The sequence below is a fragment of the Gopherus flavomarginatus genome, chromosome 19 (assembly GCF_025201925.1).
Source record: "Gopherus flavomarginatus isolate rGopFla2 chromosome 19, rGopFla2.mat.asm, whole genome shotgun sequence".
NCBI lineage: Eukaryota > Metazoa > Chordata > Testudines > Testudinidae > Gopherus > Gopherus flavomarginatus.
In genome coordinates this window covers 3,783,037-3,803,196 of record NC_066635.1, presented here as the reverse complement: position 1 = coordinate 3,803,196, position 20,160 = coordinate 3,783,037, and the positions used below count along the sequence as shown (strand labels likewise).

The 20,160-nt window shown below is 61.0% G+C and overlaps 4 protein-coding genes across 5 annotated transcripts in view; 2 read left to right on the top strand and 2 right to left on the bottom strand.

Moving 5' to 3' along the window:
- Window positions 1-20,160, bottom strand: part of LOC127037332 (uncharacterized) — a 472,273-nt gene that overhangs the window by 257,033 nt on the left and 195,080 nt on the right. The window lies entirely within an intron of this gene.
- Window positions 1-20,160, bottom strand: part of TRIM50 (tripartite motif containing 50) — a 75,745-nt gene that overhangs the window by 33,617 nt on the left and 21,968 nt on the right. The gene's annotated exons all lie outside the window — the stretch shown is intronic.
- On the top strand, window positions 76-10,816 carry LOC127037348 (maestro heat-like repeat-containing protein family member 2A). Its single transcript, XM_050928963.1, has 7 exons — window positions 76-177; window positions 1,192-1,313; window positions 5,794-5,946; window positions 6,221-6,375; window positions 7,078-7,222; window positions 9,815-9,949; window positions 10,732-10,816. The coding sequence occupies exons 1-7, from the start codon at window positions 93-95 to the stop codon at window positions 10,750-10,752; spliced, it is 816 nt and encodes a 271-aa protein (XP_050784920.1). The 5' UTR covers window positions 76-92; the 3' UTR covers window positions 10,753-10,816.
- On the top strand, window positions 10,829-17,364 carry LOC127037663 (maestro heat-like repeat-containing protein family member 2A). Its single transcript, XM_050929677.1, has 8 exons — window positions 10,829-10,846; window positions 11,912-12,020; window positions 13,740-13,921; window positions 14,165-14,320; window positions 15,583-15,720; window positions 16,070-16,172; window positions 16,548-16,613; window positions 17,039-17,364. Exons 1-8 carry the CDS (start codon window positions 10,829-10,831, stop codon window positions 17,215-17,217), a joined length of 951 nt encoding a protein of 316 aa, XP_050785634.1. The 3' UTR covers window positions 17,218-17,364.

The window sequence follows — 20,160 nt, the reverse complement described above, 5'->3', positions numbered from 1 at the left end:
CTGGTTGCATCCAGGCCAAGCCCATTTGTTGTTTTCTTTCTTTTCCCAACCAGACACAGATCCCTCCTGGCCAGTTCAGCTCTCTGGCTGGGATGCTGGGCCCCTACACCTGTGACTCACTGGGCAGCATCCGCCAGGGCGCAGGGGATGCCATTGGGTGCCTGCTAGACATACAAGGTATGGAGGCCTTGGGGCCTGGTCAGAACACAGTGTAGCAGGCATCCTGGGGCAAATAGCGGGCATGACCCAGGGATCCTGTGGGGCATGGCCCAGGGGTGCCATGGGGACAAATAGAGGGCCTGGCCCAGGGGTGGCATGGCGTGAATAGAGGGCATGTTCCAGGGTGGCATGGCGTGAATAGAGAGCATGGCCCAGGGTGGCATGGTGTGACTAGAGGGCATGTCCTAGGGTGGCATGGTGTGACTAGAGGGCATGGCCCAGGAGTGACATGGCGTGAATAGAGGGCATGGCCCAGAGGTGCCATGGGGACAAATAGAGGGCATGACCCAGGGGTGGCATGGCGTGACTAGAGGGCCTGGCCCAGGGGTGGCATGCCGTGAATAGAGGGCCTGGCCCAGGGGTGGCACGGTGGAATAGAGGGCATGGCCCAGGGTGGTATGGTGTGACTAGAGGGCCTAGCCCAGGGTGGAATGGCGTGAATAGAGGGCCTGGCCCAGGGTATCATGGCGTGACTAGAGAGCACAGCCCAGGGGTGGCACGGTGGAATAGAGGGCATGGCCCAGGGGTGGCACGGCGTGACTAGAGAGCCTGGCCCAAGGTGGCATCGTGTGAATAGAGGGTACGGCCCAGGGTGGCGTTGCGTGAATAGAGGGCCTGGGCCAGGGTGGCACGGCGTGACTAGAGGGCCTGGACCAGGGTGGCACGGCGTGACTAGAGGGCCTGGCCGAGGGTGGCATGGCGTGACTAGAGAGCCTGGACCAGGGTGTCACGGCGTGACTAGAGGGCCTGGACCAGGGTGGCACAGCGTGACTAGAGGGCCTGGACCAGGGTGGCACAGCGTGACTAGAGGGCCCATTCAGGGTATGGCATTGCAGATGCCTTGGGGTGAATAGACGGCCAGTAAGCTGGGCCCTCAGTCTCAGCAGCTGAGTGCACTAATAATGGCACCCAAGGGGCAGGGCTCAGACCCACAGGCCAGGCTAAGCATCTTCCCCTTTTTGATTCCTGCAGTTGCCAAGCAGCCTTGGACCCTGAGGGACCGAGATAAGCAGTGGGCACTGAGGCACGTGTGTCAGGAGCTGCAGAGTGCAGATCCTGAGGAGGTGTGGGACGCGTCTATCAAACTGGCCAAAGTAAGGACTCTAAGCGCTACCAGGCTGGGCCACCTGGGGAGGGGGCTATTGGGCTGAGCTGCTTGGGGGAGGCCTCAGGGGCTGGGGCAATGAGCTGGCAACTGGGAGGCTCCTTGTCAGTAATCAGGAGGGGTTCATAGGGCCACAGGGGCATGCTGGGTGACAGTGTGGATCTCCCATGGGCAACAGCAAGGGGCAGATCCAGGAACTACACTACCTGGATGCGGGATGCCCCAGCACTGTGCAGACTTCCACGCCCCTCCCAGCACCCACTGGCTCTGCCTGGATCTGTGGGGCAGGGATTCTCCCCAGAGGGGCCCAGAGCCTGCAGGGGAGCGCAGCCAGGGACAACCCCGCTCCCTGCTCATGGCCAGACTCCCTGGGGCCCTGCCTGGCTGAGGAGTGAGCAGCTGTGACGAACTGGGAAAGTTCTTAATGTTTGCTCTGAATACTGTGTTGGTGCCTCAGTGTCCCCATGGCAGTTCTTAAATATCTGGCAGAGCAAAGGGCCAGTGCACCTAAATGCCTGACACTCTGTCTCCTAGCAACTGATGGCCTGGGCCCCTCCTCTGCAAAGGTGCCAGCTGAAGGTGTTGGAGACAAAGGGATCAGGTGACCTCCTGGCCCGGGAAAGGGGCTGAGCAGAGAGGAGGGGCTGGGAGTGGTGGTTAGTCTGGAGCTGGCTGGGGTTGAGTGAAGTGCAGACCTGAGGGTCTGGCTCACTGACCCCCAGAATGGACCCAGCCGAGGGGTCCGGTTCGCTGTATCTACAAGCTCTGTTTTAGACCCTGTTCCTGTCATCGAATAAACCTCTGTGTTACTGGCTGGCTAAGAGTCACGTCTGACTGCAAAGTGGGGGTGCAGGACCCGGTGGCTTCCCCAGGACCCCGCTGGGGTGGACTCGCTGTGGGAAGCGCACGGAGGGGCAGAGGATGCTGAATGCTCCAAGGAGAGACCCAGGAGGTGAAGACGTGTGAGCTTCTTGCCCTGAACAAGTCTGCTCCAAGGGAGAGGAGGCTCCCCAAAGTCCTGCCTGGCTTGGTGGGGAGCAGTTCCAGAGCATCGCCCGGTGACTCCGTGACAACTGGTGGCAGCGGCGGGACGTACTGCACCCCGTGAATGGCGCTGCTTGCAGTAAGTGACTGGGGAGCAGTAAAACAAAGGAGGGATAATGAGGACCAGGCGTGCGGAAGGCTCAGATAGGGACGGTTTCAGGGGGCAGTTAACCTCTGGGAGTGTGTGACCAGCGAGAAGGACTGTTGGAGTAACAGGGTCCCCCTGAGGATTGCAGCGAGCAGTCTCAGGGGCGGAGGAGCTTGCCGCTCGACCCTGGGAGAGAGAAGGATTTTTGCAGTAGCAGGGTTCCCCGGGGGATTGCAGGAGCAGTCCCAGGGGCGGAGGAGTCTGCAGCTCGACCCTGGCAAAGAGGTGGTGATCACGAGAAGGGCTGGCACACCAGGGGTTCTTCCTGGAAACCATGGGGGAGCCAAGAGCACACAGGCCTGTGAGTCCAGAGCCACTTGGGAACGGTGAAGTGATGGCCTATCACCATCTCCTTGAGAAGGACATTGTGATCCTGTGCACAAAGAGAGGGTTACGCATGGGGAAATTCACCAAGGCACAGTTAATCGTGCAGTTGGAGGAAAAGGACCGCTCTGAGGAGCAGATTCCTGGCCCAGATGGGGCTACAAGAGGATCTGAGAGCAGCTGGAGCATCAGCCAGGCATCCCCGGGAGTCTGGTCCCCAATCAGACGAGGGTCTTCACGATTGGGTTCCCTATCAGGAGATTGGAGACGGATGGGATGGGAGCAGAGCCCGAGAGAGCAAGAGGACCGTGAGAGAGAGCAAGAGCCCGAGGAAAAGCTGCAGGAGAAGCAGCAGCAGCGTGGACTGGTGATGGTGGATCAGAGAGACATAGGGGGCTGCCCAGGGGTCAGTGGGGAAACACGCCTGCAGGGGCGAGACCCTGGGACAGAGAGAACTGTGGTGGTGCAGCCCCAGATGCTGAGGGACTGTGGGACCTGGGTGAAGTTCCCTGGGGTGAGGCCCCTCGGCCTGCCTATGGCCCAGATCCCTGTGCAGACCCAGAAGGGGTCGGGCTGGCTGGTCGTTGGGGTTCTCCAGGATATCGGCTGGGAGGCCCTGTTGGGGGGTGACTGTCTCCCCATGGGACAGGATCCAGGCCCCGCTCCTGTAACGGCTGAGGGTTTGAATTCAAATCCAGGGAACCAATTGGCTAGGATGGAAATGGTCAGTGAAAATGCAAATGACCTAGCTGGCAGAGGGGAGGGGCTGCAGGGCTCAGGATACCTGCCTACCTGTAACCAGCCCCCTGGGGCTGAGTGGGAGGGAGAGATGCTCCCCGCCCCCCTGCACACCGGAGAGGGGGCTCACGCTGGCTCTGATGCTGTGACCAGAGCAAAGAGCTCGCTGCCTGCCCCCACTGGGACTGCAAGGGCAGCGCTGAGCACAGGAGGAGCTGAGATCCCAGCTGAGTGGGGGGACACCCAGGCAGGGCAGGTCAGCTGCCAAACAGGTTTGCCTGGTCCAGACATGCTGCTGGGAAGTGATTACACAGCAGGGAGGGAGCTACCAGGGACAGGGCTCAGGGGGGCTGTGACCCCAGGTCCAGCCAGCGAGAGGGAGCAGGTCCCACTCCCTGCCCCAGCCGCTGAATCCCAGACTGAGCTGCAGAGGGATCCCTCCTTGGAGAAGCTGAGGGAACTTGCTGGCCACAGCACTGCAAACCCCCTTGGGGAAGGCTGCAGGGACAGAGTCCTGCAGGAGAAGGGATTCCTGTACCTGGAATGGGCTCCCCAAGGGGAAGTAGAACTGGGGGGAATCGGGAGGCAGCTGGTGGTACCCCAGGAATCCACAGGGTTCTTCCCGTTCGAGCTGCTGGATGAGAGGAGAGTGAGGGGACCCCTGGACCTGAAGAGGAAGGATTGGATGGAAAAGGGGGAAGACCCCCAGGGGGATCTCTTCCCTGAGGTGGGAGCCAATCTCCCCATCAGGTGTTCCCCATTCAGAGTCACTGGGAAAGCAGCCCAGAACCTGGAGAGAGAGGTCAAGGACCTGCTGGCTTTAGATGGGATCCAGCCGTTTTACAGCCCATGGGCCTCACCCGTGGGGCTGATCCCCAAGGGAGACAGGATAATCTGGTTTTATGGGGGCTATCAAAAGCTTAAAGCCATCACAGTGTCTGGTGCCGACCCCATGCCTAGGCCTGGGGAGATTCTAGACAAGCAGAGGGCAATGGAGAACTTGGCCCTGGCAGACACTGATAACGTGCACCTTTAGCCAGACCTGGGAGGAACAGGTGTCCCAGGTGAAGAGGGGGCTGGGCTGCCTCAAGGAGGTGGGACTGACCTTAAAAGCTGGAAAGTGTAAGGGGGGACGGCAAAGGTGTTGTGTCTGGGCCACAAAGTGGGAAGCAGCTGCCCAAGCCCAGAGCTGGCCAAGGCCAAGAGGGGGGCTCTTAAGTGCTGGGAGAAGACCCCGTCCCAGTTTGAACCCCAGAGGTATTGGGGTAGCAAAAGGGTTCAAGCCGCATAAACCTTCCTACATGCGGCCTGCAAGTGCCATCAAGCACACCCGACCTAAGAGAGGGCGTGAGACTGGACTGTCCTGGTGTAACTCACATCAAGGAATGGGAGAGATGCTGGGGCATCCATGGGAACGTTGGTGGGTTCGAACTTCCCCAGGTCACTGGCTGGAGTGACCTCGCTCAGTTCGGTCTCGAAGGGGGGAGAGATGTGACGAACTGGGAAAGTTCTTAATGTTTGCTCTGAATACTGTGTTGGTGCCTCAGTGTCCCCATGGCAGTTCTTAAATATCTGGCAGAGCAAAGGGCCAGTGCACCTAAATGCCTGACACTCTGTCTCCTAGCAACTGATGGCCTGGGCCCCTCCTCTGCAAAGGTGCCAGCTGAAGGTGTTGGAGACAAAGGGATCAGGTGACCTCCTGGCCCGGGAAAGGGGCTGAGCAGAGAGGAGGGGCTGGGAGTGGTGGTTAGTCTGGAGCTGGCTGGGGTTGAGTGAAGTGCAGACCTGAGGGTCTGGCTCACTGACCCCCAGAATGGACCCAGCCGAGGGGTCCGGTTCGCTGTATCTACAAGCTCTGTTTTAGACCCTGTTCCTGTCATCGAATAAACCTCTGTGTTACTGGCTGGCTAAGAGTCACGTCTGACTGCAAAGTGGGGGTGCAGGACCCGGTGGCTTCCCCAGGACCCCGCTGGGGTGGACTCGCTGTGGGAAGCGCACGGAGGGGCAGAGGATGCTGAATGCTCCAAGGAGAGACCCAGGAGGTGAAGACGTGTGAGCTTCTTGCCCTGAACAAGTCTGCTCCAAGGGAGAGGAGGCTCCCCAAAGTCCTGCCTGGCTTGGTGGGGAGCAGTTCCAGAGCATCGCCCGGTGACTCCGTGACAGCAGCGAGGCGTCGGGCTGACCCCAGGCCGGGGCTGTGCCCTTCTCTCTGCAGATGGTCAGCAGGGCCCTGCCCAAGGCGGAGATCCTGCCCTTCACCCAGACCCTGCTGGAGAGCCTGGGAGCCGTGAGCCGGGCCTGTGACCAGGCCAGTGTCCTGTGGTTTCACACGCTCCTGACAGACCGCGCCAGTGACTTGAAGGACACAGTAAAGCTGGGCTGGCCGTGGGTGTTTGGGGCTGGGTTTGTGGGCAGCGAGACTCCCTGAGACTGTCTGCCAGGGGCTCTGATTGAGAGCTGCAGGGAGGCAGCAGCCCCTTCCCCCGGCACAGGGTGGGGGGCTGGGTGAGTGCAGGATGATATGTGACGGGGAGGGGCCGGCTGGGGGGCCAGGTGAGAGGAGGGAGGTATGTGGTGGGGAGGTTTCTCCGCTGCTGGCAATCCCGAGGAGTGGGTCAGGGTAACTTCTCTGTCACGGCCAGGTCCAGGCCATCCTGTGCATCACCAGCACCTACCTGCGCTGCACGGACGACCGTGAGCTGAGAGGGCTCCTGGCCCAGGCAGTCTCCCTGCTGGCTCAGCACCACCGGGAGGCTGTGGTCACCTACCTCCTACACCGCCCCCTGCCGTTGGATAAGTGAGTGCCGCGCTTGGCCCAGCACGGGTCTCCTAGCGGTGGAGTGAGCCACATGTTCCTGGGAGCAACCCAGGAGGTGCCCTTTGCCCCACATCCCTGGTCCAAGGGCTGATGTGATTCCACAGCTTGGACAGGATTCCCCGGCTCTTTCCTATCGAGGTTTACCACACACGCACCCCACTGATCTCTGGGGCAAGGGCTGGGGGAACAGGTGCAGGCTGGTCCTAAACACAAGCCAGGTGTGTGCTTGCATTTGGCCCAACACTTTTGGGGGTACTGCTGAGTTAGCCTCAGTTCCTGCTCCACACGCATGGCCCCTTGCACTTCAAAGTCACCGGTCCAAGTTCAGACCCCCAAGCTCCCCGAGCCATTGGGGGTGCGGGGCTGCCTGGGGAGTCCTGTCCTTTGTCTGGAAGCCCAGCCTGCAGAAGGAGAGGTCTGAGCCGCTCTGGCCTGGGACTCAGAAGTCCTTTCTCAGCTGAGAGTCCCCCAGGGCCAGGCCCTGGCTCCCGAGGGAGCATTAGAGGGGCAGTAAGGCCAGGCTGGTTTCTTTAACCTGCTCTTTGAGGTGCCCACACCTTTCACCCCAGGGCCTTAGGGTGGGCGCTGCCCATGAGAAGGGCCCCAGCCGCAGTGAGGTGGTGGCTGGGCCAGGAGCAGAGGGTCCCACTGATGGGTGTCTCTGGGTCTGCTATGCTCTAGGGACAGCAAGGAACTCTGGGCAGCTCTGGCTGTTGAGGATTTCTCCCAGGACATCCTAAAGGATTTGCTAGACCAGATCCCCAGGGGGCCAGCAGCAGAGCAAAGGGCTGAGACCCAGGAGGTAGCAGTTGCCAATTCCCTCTCGGTGAGTGCAGGGGGGCTGTGGGTGTGGCAACTACGGGGAGGGGGCAGCCAGCACCCTACCCTCCACCAGCACTGGGCTGTGGAACAACTACCTGAAGGGGGTTTCCAGAGAAGATGGAACTAGGCTCGGAGCAATGGTCTAAAGTTGCAGTGGGGGAGGTCTAGGTTGGGTATTAGGAAACACTGTTTCACTAGGAGGGTGGTGAAGCACTGGAATGGGTTCCCTAGGGAGGTGGTGGAATCTCCATCCTTAGAGGTTTTTAAGGTCAGGCTTGACAAAGCCCTGGCTGGGATGATTTAGTTGGGGTTGGTCCTGCTTTGAGCAGGGGGTTGGACCCCCTGATATTCCAGGTTCCAACCCTCATATTCTGTGATTCTGTGACACGGTTCATGGGCCGCTGGATCCCATTGCTGGCTGGGCTGGGAGCTGCTAGCAGGGCCGGCTCCAGGCCACAGCACGCCAAGCGCGTGCTTGGGGCGGCGCACCGCAGGGGGCGCTCTGCTGGTTGCTGGAAGGGCGGCAGGCGGCTCCGGTGGACCTCCCGCAGACACGGCTGCAGCAGCTCCACCGGAGCCGCCGGACCATCGGACTGTCCGCAGAAACGCCTGCAGCAGGTCCACCGGAGCCGCCGGACCATCGGACTGTCCGCAGAAACGCCTGCAGCAGGTCCACCGGAGCCGCCGGACCATCGGACTGTCCGCAGAAACGCCTGCAGCAGGTCCACCGGAGCCGCCGGACCATCGGACTGTCCGCAGAAACGCTTGCGGGAGGTCCACTGGAGCCGCCGGACCATCGGACCGTCCGCAGAAACGCCTGCAGCAGGTCCACCGGAGCCGCGGGACCATCGGACTGTCCGCAGAAACGCTTGCGGGAGGTCCACTGGAGCCGCCGGACCATCGGACCGTCCGCAGAAACACCTGCAGCAGGTCCACCGGAGCCGCCGGACCATCGGACCGTCCGCAGAAACGCCTGCAGCAGGTCCACCGGAGCCGCGGGACCATCGGACTGTCCGCACAAATGCTTGCGGGAGGTCCAACGGAGCCGCGGGACCGGTGAGCAGCAGAGCGCCCCCCATGGCGTGCCGCCGTGCTTGGGGCGGCGAAATTGCTAGAGCCGGCCCTGGCTGCTAGGTCCTTCCAGGGCAGATTTCATGGAAGGAAGAGGGCCCTCAACTGGCATAAGGCACAGACCCCTCTGGGGCAGGCTCTGCCCCCTCCACTCTCCACAGACCCTTCTGGGGCAGAGAAGGGCCCATTGGCCATGTCAGCCAGGGGAGCGGAGTTGAGTTGGGGTAGCTCCTGTTAACACCGTGTGGGCCCATCCCACAGGTGGTCTGTGCCATCGGTGAGGTGGTGATGGGGGCAGCGGTCGGGGATGCGCTGGACTCGCTGCTCCCGGAGCTCTGCTGTGCCCTCCTGTACCAGCTCAGCTGCATCCCGGACAGCTACACACCATTGCCCGCCAGGGCTCGGAGACCCCTGGCCAGCCCAAAGAGAGCTGCACCCCCACCCTCCACCCCCCGCAGGTAACGTCTGGGGCAAGGACACCCTACCCCCATCTCCCTCAGGTACAGTCTGGGGCAAGGGCACTCTACTCCCACCCCCGCTGGTAACATCTGGGGAAAGGGCGCCCTATTCCCAACCCTGCAGGTAACATCTGGGTCAAGGGCACCCCACTCCCACCCCCCGCAGGTAACGTCTGGGGCAAGGGCACCCCATCTCCATCTCCCTCAGGTATAGTCTGGGGCAAGGGCACCCTACTCCCACCCCCGCTGGTAACATCTGGGGAAAGGGCGCCCTATTCCCAACCCTGCAGGTAACATCTGGGTCAAGGGCACCCCACTCCCACCCCTGCAGGTAACATCTGGGGCAAGGGCACCCCATCTCCATCTCCCTCAGGTACAGTCTGGGGCAAGGGCACCCCACCCCCATCTCCCGCAGGTAACATCTGGGGCAAGGGCACCCCAGCCCCTCAGGTAGAGTCTGGGAAAAGGGCACCCTACTCCCACCCTCCACAGGTAGTGCCTGGGGCAAGGCATCCCAATCTGACCTCAGCCCCCCCACCCCTCACCAGCAATGCTCAAGGACAAGGCCACCCCAACCCCCTGCCCGGCCCCCACCACCCGTCATAGCTAGTGCCTGAGAACAAGGACACCCCTTCCCATTCCCCACCAGCTACCCCTCAGAGGAAACACTCAGAGGCAAGGACACCCCCCAGGCCCCCATCTGTCCCATCCTGCAGTCAGTGCCCAGGAAGGATCTGGTGCCACCAGCCCTACTGTCTGCCGCTGACAGGATCCCTCTGGCCTCTGCCCTCCCCCATCTCTGCTCTGCTCCCCCTCCCCTGCTTCAGTTGTGCCCCTTAGCCTGGGCAGTGGGGCTGGGCCCTGGGATTCAGGCAGCTGGGTTCTGATTTCAGTCCCTGCCTCATTCTCTGGGCATCCTTGGCCAAGTCCCAGCCCCTCTCTGGGCCTCAGTTTCCCCCTCTGTCCTTGGGGGTTAGTGATACATGGGGGGCACAGGGCTGAGGAGGGCCAGGCATTAGCTGGGTCCCGCAGCCCCGTTCACCAGAGCAGCCCTGCTGTCTCCCCAGCCTGACAGTGGCGGCACTCAGAGCAGTGCTCACCAAGGGCCTGCAGGACGTGGCCAGGACCCTGGACAAGGAGCGAGGCTGGTGCCTCCTGGAGGATCCCCGCAGCTTCCCCGAGGGTGTCTCCCTGCTGGCGAGGTGAGGAGTGAGGGGCAATGTGGGGCAGGGGGTACAGCCTGGGGTGGGTGACTGTCAGCCTCCAGCCCTTCCGCTGTCTCTGCAGAGTCCCCAGTTCAAGACCCTGGGCTGCCACTTTCTGAGCTCAGGCCCCTGTGAAGTGAGGCAGCGTGGCAGGGCAGCCTCTTCACAGCAAGCCAGTGACTAGTGGCCGGGGATACAGGACTGCGTGGCAAAGCAGAGCTCCTCTGGGATCTGTGCTGGCTAGCACCTTCCTCTCTGGTGCCAAGACTCCTGGACTCTGTCTGTCCCTGCCTGGCTAGTAGAGCTCTCCTACCCCAGTCTGCCGCATGGCAGCCCCCCATCTTCCAGCACCATCCCCCTGTGATCACTGCTCCCTTTGCTGCCAGGCCTTACGGTGGTCTTCCACTGCATCGCCCAGGCAGTGTCTTTCTGACAGGGACTTTTCCTGAGAGTTCATTCCTACCAGCCCAGACAGGTTGCAGTCAACAGTCTGTTTACCCAATTCTTGCTGCTCCCCAGTCCAGAGGGGAAGGGAACCCCTTCACACCAGTGGGTAGCAATCCAGGGTGAGAGGGGAAACTGAGTCACAGAAAAATATTCCAAACCTTACTGCCTCCTCTACAGTGACTCGGGGGCCTTTGGGCAGAGGAGCTGGTCTGGGCCCACTCACCCCCCAGGGTGCTCAGAGCATCTCCAGGCAGCTGTTGCTTAGCTCTGCCAGCCCAGACACTGCCCAGACTCCCCGCCACGGCTCTGTACACTGTCCTTGCATCTCCCAGGGCTCTGGTGCAAGTGAGTGAGGCACCGCTGGATAGGATCCTGCAGCTCCTGTCCCCATCCCTGAGCTCCTCATGTGAGGACTGGAGAGTCACCGGCATGGCCTTCTACGCCGAGGTGAGACGGGCCCCAGACAGGCTCTCCCCAGGGCACTGCCTGGGCAGGTGATGGACTGGGCATGGTGGGGGCAGCTGGACAGGCAGTGGGATGGGCCCAGGGGCTCTGTTCTCCCCCCATTTTACATAGAGCCCCCTGAGAGCCATCACTCCCGGCACTTCTGCTGCACCCCTCGTTTTCCTGGCCAACAGTGGCACACTGAGGGCACGTTCTGCCCCTCCTTTCAGAGGAGCAGGGCCCGCTGCCCTTCACATGGGGGACAGGATTTTGGGAGGCTGGGCAGAGGCTGAGCAACCCCGCTCCCTTGCACCCCAGGGTCCCTTGCTGCATCTCTGCTTCCTTCCGGCTGGAAGTAGCCCCTCTTCATTGTGCTGGGAATCAGAATCGACACCAGGGCAGACCCTGCTCTTTCTTCCCTGCTCCGCCCCGCTTGACACCCCCTTGGGGAGATCAGAGTCCAGCCTAAAGGAGCTCGCCCTCCAGCCCAGGCTGCCCGGCTTGCCCTCCTCCTCACTGGGCAGACAAGCAGCCAGACAGCACCCTGAGGTCACAGGCTGGCACTGGCCATGGGCCCAAACGGCTGCCCTGAGTCAGAGCCCCACGGACTGTGGGCAAGGAGGATCCCAGCCCTGGGGCTGGCCCATTCAGTGCATTCCGCCCCTCCCATCAGGCCAGGCCAGGCCTTGGCAGCGCCTGGGCAGCAGCAGAGGCAGGGTCTGGCCCTGTCCAGCAGGCTCTGGAGAAACTCCCTGGAGAGCCAACCCAGCCACGCCCATCCCCTCTCCAACCAGGCTGGGACAGACTGGAGGACTGGGTCCTGTGCCCACTCTGCCACTGGCCCCTCAGCGAGTCACTGCCCCGCTCGCTGCCTCAGTTTCCCCAGCCACTAAGGGGACAGCGAGACCCAAGCACCCCCTGAGAGTCACCCCACCCCATGAGAGCTTTGAGAGGCACTGCGGTGCCTGGCAGAGCTGAACCCAGCCCGGAGCCCGAGGGAGCTGGGGCTCTGCTCTGCCCGACGAGTGACTCCGTCCCTGGCCGTGATCGTGGTCCCTTGTCCCTCAGCTCATGAGTCACCCTGTGCTGCAGCAGAGGAAGCTGCTGAAACCCATCCTGAAGCACCTGGCGGCAGGGGCCAGCGAAGGGAGTGACACCATCCGCCGGCTGGCGGCACGTGGGCTGGGGAACATGGCCCAGGGGGTGCCACACAAGGTGGGCAGAGGGCAGTGTGGCTGGGGGTGGGGCAAGGGGAACAGCGTGGCCGGGGTGGGGGGGCAGGGAGCGAGTCCAGGGGCTGCATTTTTGGTTTACAGCAGCCCCCCTCGCCCTGGGCTCTAATGCTAGAGGCAGTTAGCTCTGGCGGGTGCCACCTCTCCTGCACCTGGGGCAGAGATCCCCGGCCGGCCCCTCTCCATGACATATCACCCTTCACTCACCCGGCCCCCCCGCCGACCCCTCCCAACTGCACCCCCCATCTCACCCAGCCCCCCAGCCGACCCCTCCCGACTGCACCCCCCAATTCACCCAGCCCCCCCAGCCAACCCCTCCCAACTGCACCCCCATCTCACTCAGCCCCCCAGCCGACCCCTCCCGACTGCACCCCCCATCTCACCCAGTCCCCCCAGCCGGTCCCCCCCATTACATATCACCCTTCACTTACCCGGCCCACCAGCCGACCCCTCCTGACTGCATCCCCCATCTCATCCAGCCCCCCAGCCGACCCCTCCCGACTGCACCCCCCATCTCACCCAGCCCCCCCCGTCGACCCCTCCGACTGCACCCCCCAATTCACCCAGCCCCCCAGCCGGCCCCTCCCCATTATGTATCACCCTGCACTCACCTGCCCCCCTTAGCCGACCCCTCCCGACTGCACCCCCCATCTCACCCAGCCCCCCCAGCTGGCCCTTCCCCATTACGTATCACCCTGCACTCACCCGGCCCCCCAGCCAACCCCTCCCGACTGCACCCCCCATCTCACCCAGCTCCCCCAGCCGGTCCCCCCCATTACATATCACCCTTCACTTACCCAGCCCCCCAGCCGACCCCTGCTGACTACATCCCCCATCTCATCCAGTCCCCCAGCCGGCCCCTCCCCGTTACATATCACCCTTCACTCACCTGCCCCCCCAGCCGACCCCTCCCAACCGCACCCCCCATCTCACCCAGCCCCCCAGCCGGCCCCTCCCAACTGCACCCCCTATCTCACCCAGCCCCCCCAGCTGGCCCCTCCCCATTACATATCACCCTTCACTCACTCGGCCCCCCAGCCGACCCCTCCCGACTGCACCCCCCAATTCACCCAGCCCCCCCAGCCGACTCCTCCCAACTGCACCCCCCATCTCACCCAGCCCCCCCAGCCGGCCCCTCCCCATTACATATCACCCTGCACTCACCTGCCCCCCTTAGCCGACCCCTCCCGACTGCACCTCCCATCTCACCCAGCCCCCCCAGCCGGCCCCTCCCCAATACATATCACCCTTCACTCACCCGGCCCCCCCAGCCGACCCCTCCCGACTGCACCCCCCAACTCACCCGCCCCTCAGCCGACCCCTCCCGACTGCACCCCCCATCTCACCCAGCCCCCTAGCCAGCCCCTCCCCATTACATATCACCCTTCACTCACCTGGCCCCCCAGCCGACCCCTCCTGATTGCACCCCCCAACTCACCCAGTCCCCCTCCAGTCAGGCCTGCACATGCCGCCCACTCACCCAGCCCCCCATCCAGCCCCTCCCCATCACATATCATCTTCCAGTCACTCGTCTCCAGCCAGCCCCTCTCCTCCCCTCCCCAATGCACAGCCTCCCCACTCCCCTAGCCCCTCATCACATTCGGTGCTCTGCTCACCTGGCCCCAGGGGCACTGGGGTGTGTCTGCTTTTTGGGTCCCATGCAGGTGAAGACGCACAGGCAGCTCCTGCTGGACACCCTGTGCCGCCCCCGGCTGAGCCCAGCAGCCCCCAGGTCGTGGGCGAGAGCATGCGGGCCCTGACCAAGACGCTGGGGCAGCTGAGCAAGAGAGACGTGGGCCGCCTGTCCCTGCCCATGGCCGCGCAGGCCCGGGCTCACTTCTCGCACGTGAGTCACCCCGGGGCACGGCAGAGCTCTCCTGCTGCACCCCCCACAGCAGGGGCTCAGGGAACCGGGTCACAGGGACGCCCCCACTGCCCGGGTTCCCCTGGCCAGCTCCAGCTCTCCAGGCTCAGGACCTCGGAGCAGGAGGGAGAATGGGGTGGGTGCTCGCTGCCCCTCCCCTGGGGCTGCCATTGCCCAGCACCTCTCGGGCGTGCCACTGACCCTGCCCTCTGCTCCCTGCGGCAGGAGGACAGCGCCGTGCGCGCGGCAGCATTTGGCCTGTTCAGGGCCCTGGCCGGCTCAGCCCAGCAGAAGCACCGGAAGCTCTTCGCAGGGGAAGTGAGGAGCAGCTGGGCCGCTCTGATGCTCCATGTGCGGGACCCGAGCCCCGAGGCAGCCACGGTGAGATGCAGGGAGAGCCCCCTGCCGGGCCTGATCCTGAGACGCGGGCGCAGAGTCACCGACAGGGACAGAGCCCCCCTGCCGGGCCTGATCCTGAGACACTGCCACAGAGTCACTGACAGGGACAGAGCCCACCTGCCAGGCCTGATCCTGAGACGTGGGCACAGACAGGGACAGAGCCCCCCTGCTGGGCCTGATTCTGAGACACTGCCACAGAGTCACTGACAGGGACAGAGCCCCCCTGCCGGGCCTGATCCTGAGACACTGCCACAGAGTCACTGACAGGGACAGAGCCCACCTGCCAGGCCTGATCCTGAGACGTGGGCACAGACAGGGACAGAGCCCCCCTGCTGGGCCTGATTCTGAGACGCGGGCGCAGAGTCACCGACAGGGACAGAGTCCCCCTACCAGGCCTGATCCTGAGACGTGGGCGCAGACAGGGACAGAGCCCCCCTGGCAGGCCTGATCTTGAGACGCGGGTGCAGAGTCACCGACAGGGACAGAGCCCCCCTACCAGGCCTGATCCTGAGATGTGGGCGCAGACAGGGACAGAGCCCCCTTCCCATGCCTGATCCTGAGACGCGGGTGCGAACAGGGACACAGCCCCCCTGCCATGCCTGATCCTGAGACGCGAGCACAAACAGGGACACAGCATCCCTCCCGTGCCTGATCCTGAGACATGGGCGCAGACAGGGACAGAGCCCCCCTGCCGGGCCTGATCCTGAGATGTGGATGCAGGCAGTGACTGAGCCTCATCTCAACCTGCTCGCACTGTTTTGCCAAGGAGGAAGGCTGAAAAGTGATGGGCGATCCTGGGCCAAGTGCTGCCCTCAGAGTAACCCCTGTGAGCTGGGGGTCATTGGGAGCAGAACTGAGGGTGCATTAGGGGGTGTAACCCACTGGCAGGGGCTGGGTGTGGCTTTGGGGGTACATGGGTGTATCTCATTCGAAGAATGTCACAAATCTGTCCGTGGTGGGACACCCCCTTTAGGCTACATGGGGGTGCACACACGGGAGTCCAGTTACTCCACCCATGATGTGCCAGTGCAGGGGCTGGGCCTCTCCAGCCCAGGGCAGCTCCTTAGCCCCTTCCATGCTAGGGCGGGTTGAGTGACCCCCTCACGAGGGGGTTGTGCCGGGGTCACTGTGTTGCAGACCCCCCCTTGTGTACCTGATCCCCATCCCAGAAGGGTCCCCACCCACCTGTCTGGAATCAGCCGGGCAGTGGATGGGGCCCTCACTCACCACCTCTCTGCTTCCAGGCCTGCTGCGCTGCATTCCAAGCGTGCACCCCATTCCTCGGCCTCACGGGGCTCGAGGGAGCCTTTGACAGTGGGCTCCTGACAGGCGCCTCCGGGGAGAGGCACAGACACTTGATGGGACACGTCTGCAAACAGCTGGTGAGAGAGCTGCTGAGGCTGGGCCATTCTGTGGGTGCTTAGACCTCAGAGCGGGGTCGCCCATGGGGGCCCAGCCTGAGCCCTTCCTCCCTCTTGCTCATTCCCTTGCTGATGGCCCCAGGAGCAGCTCTGAAAGGCAGGCTCTGGGCACATCCTTGTGCCCAAGGCACCTGTGTCATGGGAGCTCAGGGAGGATTTAGCCTCCCCAGCCCCAGGCAGGGTTTGATCTGATTTCCCCATCCCCTACCTCTCCCCCCATTTCCAAGATCAGGCTGTGGTAGGCGGGTGGGGCTGACATGGCTCTCGGTCAGGAGGAACTCACACCGTCTCTGTTGCTGGCCCCTCCTAGGCCCACAAGGACCCTGCGCTGCTGGAGAGTCTCGTCACTGAGACGAGCCTGCACCTCCACAGCTGCTGGGAGGAAATCAGACTGGCAGCAGCCAAGCTGGCAGGTGAGACGGTGCCCAGTGACAGGGAACAGGGTAGAGTGATCCTGCCCTTGTGGCCAGATTGCAGCTCCGGGGCCAGCCCCATGAGGGTGGTGTTGTGACTCCAGGGAAAGCCGGGAGATGGGCCGAAGACAGAGCCATTAATCTGACCCCTTTTGAATGCTGTGGGAGGGTCTGCTTTGAACCCCTGGCTCTGAATCGGCCCCTGTGGTTTGGGCCCAGGAGGTGCCATGTTGTGGTTCTGGTCCAGACAGGGCCAGAATCTCATGAGAACAAGCCATTCTCGTGGGACCCAGGGCCAAAACCTGGGTGCAAGGTGTCAGGAACCCACCCTGCCTTGCAGCACCCTGGGACAACATGCTCCTCTTGTGCCTCTAGGGATCCTTGCAGAGAACATGGAGGCCCAGCGTGTCCAGCAGCTGGATCTGGGAAAGCTGCTGTGCTGTAAGTTCCCCAGGCCACCCCCAGCCAGCTCCTGCCCCAGGAGCCACTCACTAGGGCCCATCCAGCTGGCACAGAGCAGAAGGGGCAAACACCATGAGAACTGCTGATGCCGAGGGCCACGCTCTGCTCTTGCTTGCAGCAGAGTGAATGGGGAGCAATGCTGTTGGGTTAGGGGGCAGCTGACAGGTGAGCGTGGCTGGAAGCACATGGGCTGGACAGTGGGAGCCAAACACCCCCTCCCAGTGGGACAGCGGGTCCAGCCTCAGCAAGTGACACCCCCAGGACTGAGGGAAATGCACCTGGTGCTGTCATGGGGAGCTCAGCCCATGGTCATTGTAGGACTTGGCCAGTGTGGTCCTTGCCCTAGGGATCTCTGTTCCTGCACAGATATCTCATCCCAAAGGGGCCTCTCTTCCTCTCCCCAGCTCTCAGAGTGCTGTATGGTGACCCCAGCACTGCTGTCGAGATTGCTGCCGCAGAAACCATCAGCACCATCAGCCAGAAGCAGCGGGGGGCCCTGCAGGAGCCAGGTCCCAGCCACACAGCCCCCAGAGGCCAAGGGAGGCTGCTGTTTGTGAGGAAGCTCTTCAGGTGGAAGGGGTAGGGGAGACCCCCGGCAGGACCCCTCGACGCTGCAGAGTCAGAGAGCGTCTACAGCAGCTGATGTTGGAAGGAGATGGGTGCTGCTGTCAGAGCAGAGGATCGGGGCCTTTGGAGCCACGTTCCCCTCTTTCAAGGGGCTCTGGACATTGATGTGTATATGTGTGAATATATTCTGTGCCTTTCCAGCCATGGTCTGGGCTTTGTTATCTGAGAATCTGAGTCCAGGGCCCCAGTCAGTCCCAGCCCTGAGTTGGCAGGAGCTGGGAGCACGGGCAGCTCCCAGACTTGGCTGCTGAAGGTGCAGGGGCCATAAATACGGGAACCATGGGGAACACCCCCCAGCACAATTGCATGCCCGTGGGGTGAGAGGGTGACCAGCTGAGTCACAGACTGGCCTGTACCAGGAGAGCCGGTTATGATTTGGCCCAGACTTTTTATCTAGAGAGTTTCCCTCCTCCCTTACCTTTCCCTGCTCTCCTGGGTGACATCCAGCTCCTGCCATGGCCTCTGAAATGGTGCTCCGGGTTGCGTGGGGGAGCGGGATGGAATTCCATAAGGGGATTCTCTGCTACTTCCAGGCTCCAGAGTTTGCCTATTTGACCTGATAAAAGCTCCTTTGGGGCTGTTCTTTTAACCCCCAAACCCCTCTAAAGAGACTCTCTCAGCCTCCCCTCCCCCACACCGTCTCCCAGCCTATACCCCATCAGGCTACCTGAGGTTAGCAGAGGCTCACGAAGTGGCCACCAGCACTGCCTTGCTCTGCTGTGGTGGAGAGCGAAGTGAGCTTCATGGTCCTTAGGGCCTAGGGGACATTTTGACCTGGAAAAGGCTTGTGTTGGGTGCTGCATGTACCACTGGCTCTCCATGCACATCTGTTCCTGTGGCTGGCTCACAGCGAGAGCAGCAGTCTGCTTCTTCCAGCCAAAGAAGAGTAGGACTGGAAGGGACCTCGCGAGATCATCTAGTCCAGTCCCCTGCACTCAGGAGAGGACTAAGTATTATCTAGACCATCTCTGACAGGTGTTTGTCTAACCTGCTCTTAAAAATCTCCAGTATTAAGATGCCACAACCAACCTTGGCAATTTGTTCCAGTGCTTAACTACCAGAAAGGACGTTTTTCCTAGTGTCCAACCTAAACTTCCCTTGCCGCAATTTAAGCCCATTGCTTCTTGTCCTATCCTCAAAATTGAACAATAACAATTTTTCTCCCTCCTCCTTGTAACAACTTTTATGTACGTAAAAACTGTTATCATGTCCCCTCTCGGTCTTCCCTTCTCCAGACTAAACAAACCCAATTTTTCAATCTTCCCTCATAGATCATGTTTACTAGCACTTTAATCATTTTTGTTGCTCTCCTCTGGACTTTCTCCAGTTCAGCCACATCTTTCCCGAAATGTGATGCCCAGAACTGGACACAATATTCCAGCTGAGGCTGTATCAGCGCCAAGTAGAGCAAAGAATGACTTCTCGTGTCTTGCTTACAGCACTCCTGCTAATACAGCCCAGAATGATGTTTGATTTTTTTGCAATACTGTTGACTCATATTCAGCTTGTGATCCGCTATGACCCCCAGATCCCTTTCCTCAGTGCTCCTTCCTAGGCAGTCACTTCCTGGGAGACCTTGTAGTCTAGGTCCCAGCCTGGGGCGGCCCGTCATGTTATTCTTCTGCAGAGACATTAAACTTCCGAGAGCACACGAGAGTGTGGCCTTGGTTTGCCCCAACAGCAGGACTTCGGTGACCTTTAACTTTAAAAACAATAAGCTAAAAAGCCATTTTATGGTGCCTCTCTAATGGGCTCACGGGACTGTGTGATGGTCTGTACTATTATGGTCACCACTTTTACAAGACTGTAATAAATGTTGTGCAAAGTAAGCCTTGTGAGGTATCATTTGAAAAATCATAATCTGCTGAACATTAGTGTCCTGATGAAATATGTGATGGGGGAGATGTAAACAGGAACAGCTATTCTGACAGCACAGCAGTATAAAAGGCACCCTAGGCTAGAGTATTAAGGAGCCGCAGCTGTTCAACAGTCCAGACTGTACCCTGAGGCATGTCATATCATAGACAGAGGAGGCAGCTTGGAAAAGGAACCACATCTGAATATTGCAGCTGGATCATGGAGCAAGGCTGTAGGATGTGAGTATTCACTCCCCACGTGAAACTGGGCTCTGCTCAGGTTCAGAGCTTTGGCAGACAGTGTTTCCCCTTACTATGTGTTACTGGCACAATCATTGGTTCAGCCAAGCACTGAGGTGGCAGCCCTGCGGGGAGTTTATTGCAGGTGTTTGGGAGGTGTCCACTCATTGAGTGGGACTGGGAAGGACCTTCCTGCAGACTGATAATATATGCGCTCCGAGATGTGCTCTGAGCCCCAGCCTGCCATCCAAGGCTACACGAAAGTCTGGTTAAAAATAAAGCTACATGCAGTTACCCTGCTGGGGGCGGACAGGCAGTACCACAATCTTTGCACTCAGGAACAATATGGATTGGGTGCTCCACCTGTTGAGAAAGCAATTTACTGCAAAGCAAACAGAGGTAAGCTGTTCTCCAGTGATAGATGTTTGGCTGCGTGTGTGTGTTCCCTCTGTGTGTTGCCCCAGCCCTGCACAGACAGCTGGCCCGGCAGACCTCGAGCGAATCAACCACAAGATCCGTTAAGGGACGAAGGCATCCAGCTAGGTTTATTGTTGATAAAGCCTGGTACTAGTATCCCGCAGACTCTACTGGACCAGTAATACATGTATGCCTGTGACAATGGACCAGCTCAGTGAACGGCGGGACTTTCTGTTCCTCTCTAAGGCGAGACAAAGATCCTCCCTCTGAGATACATCTTTATACCCCAATACAAATAAGTTAGTACTGCCCTGCTGACATAGTTAGTTACCGCCCCCGATGTGACTAGTTCTTACTCATCATCTTGTACGTGTTAGTTCAATCAA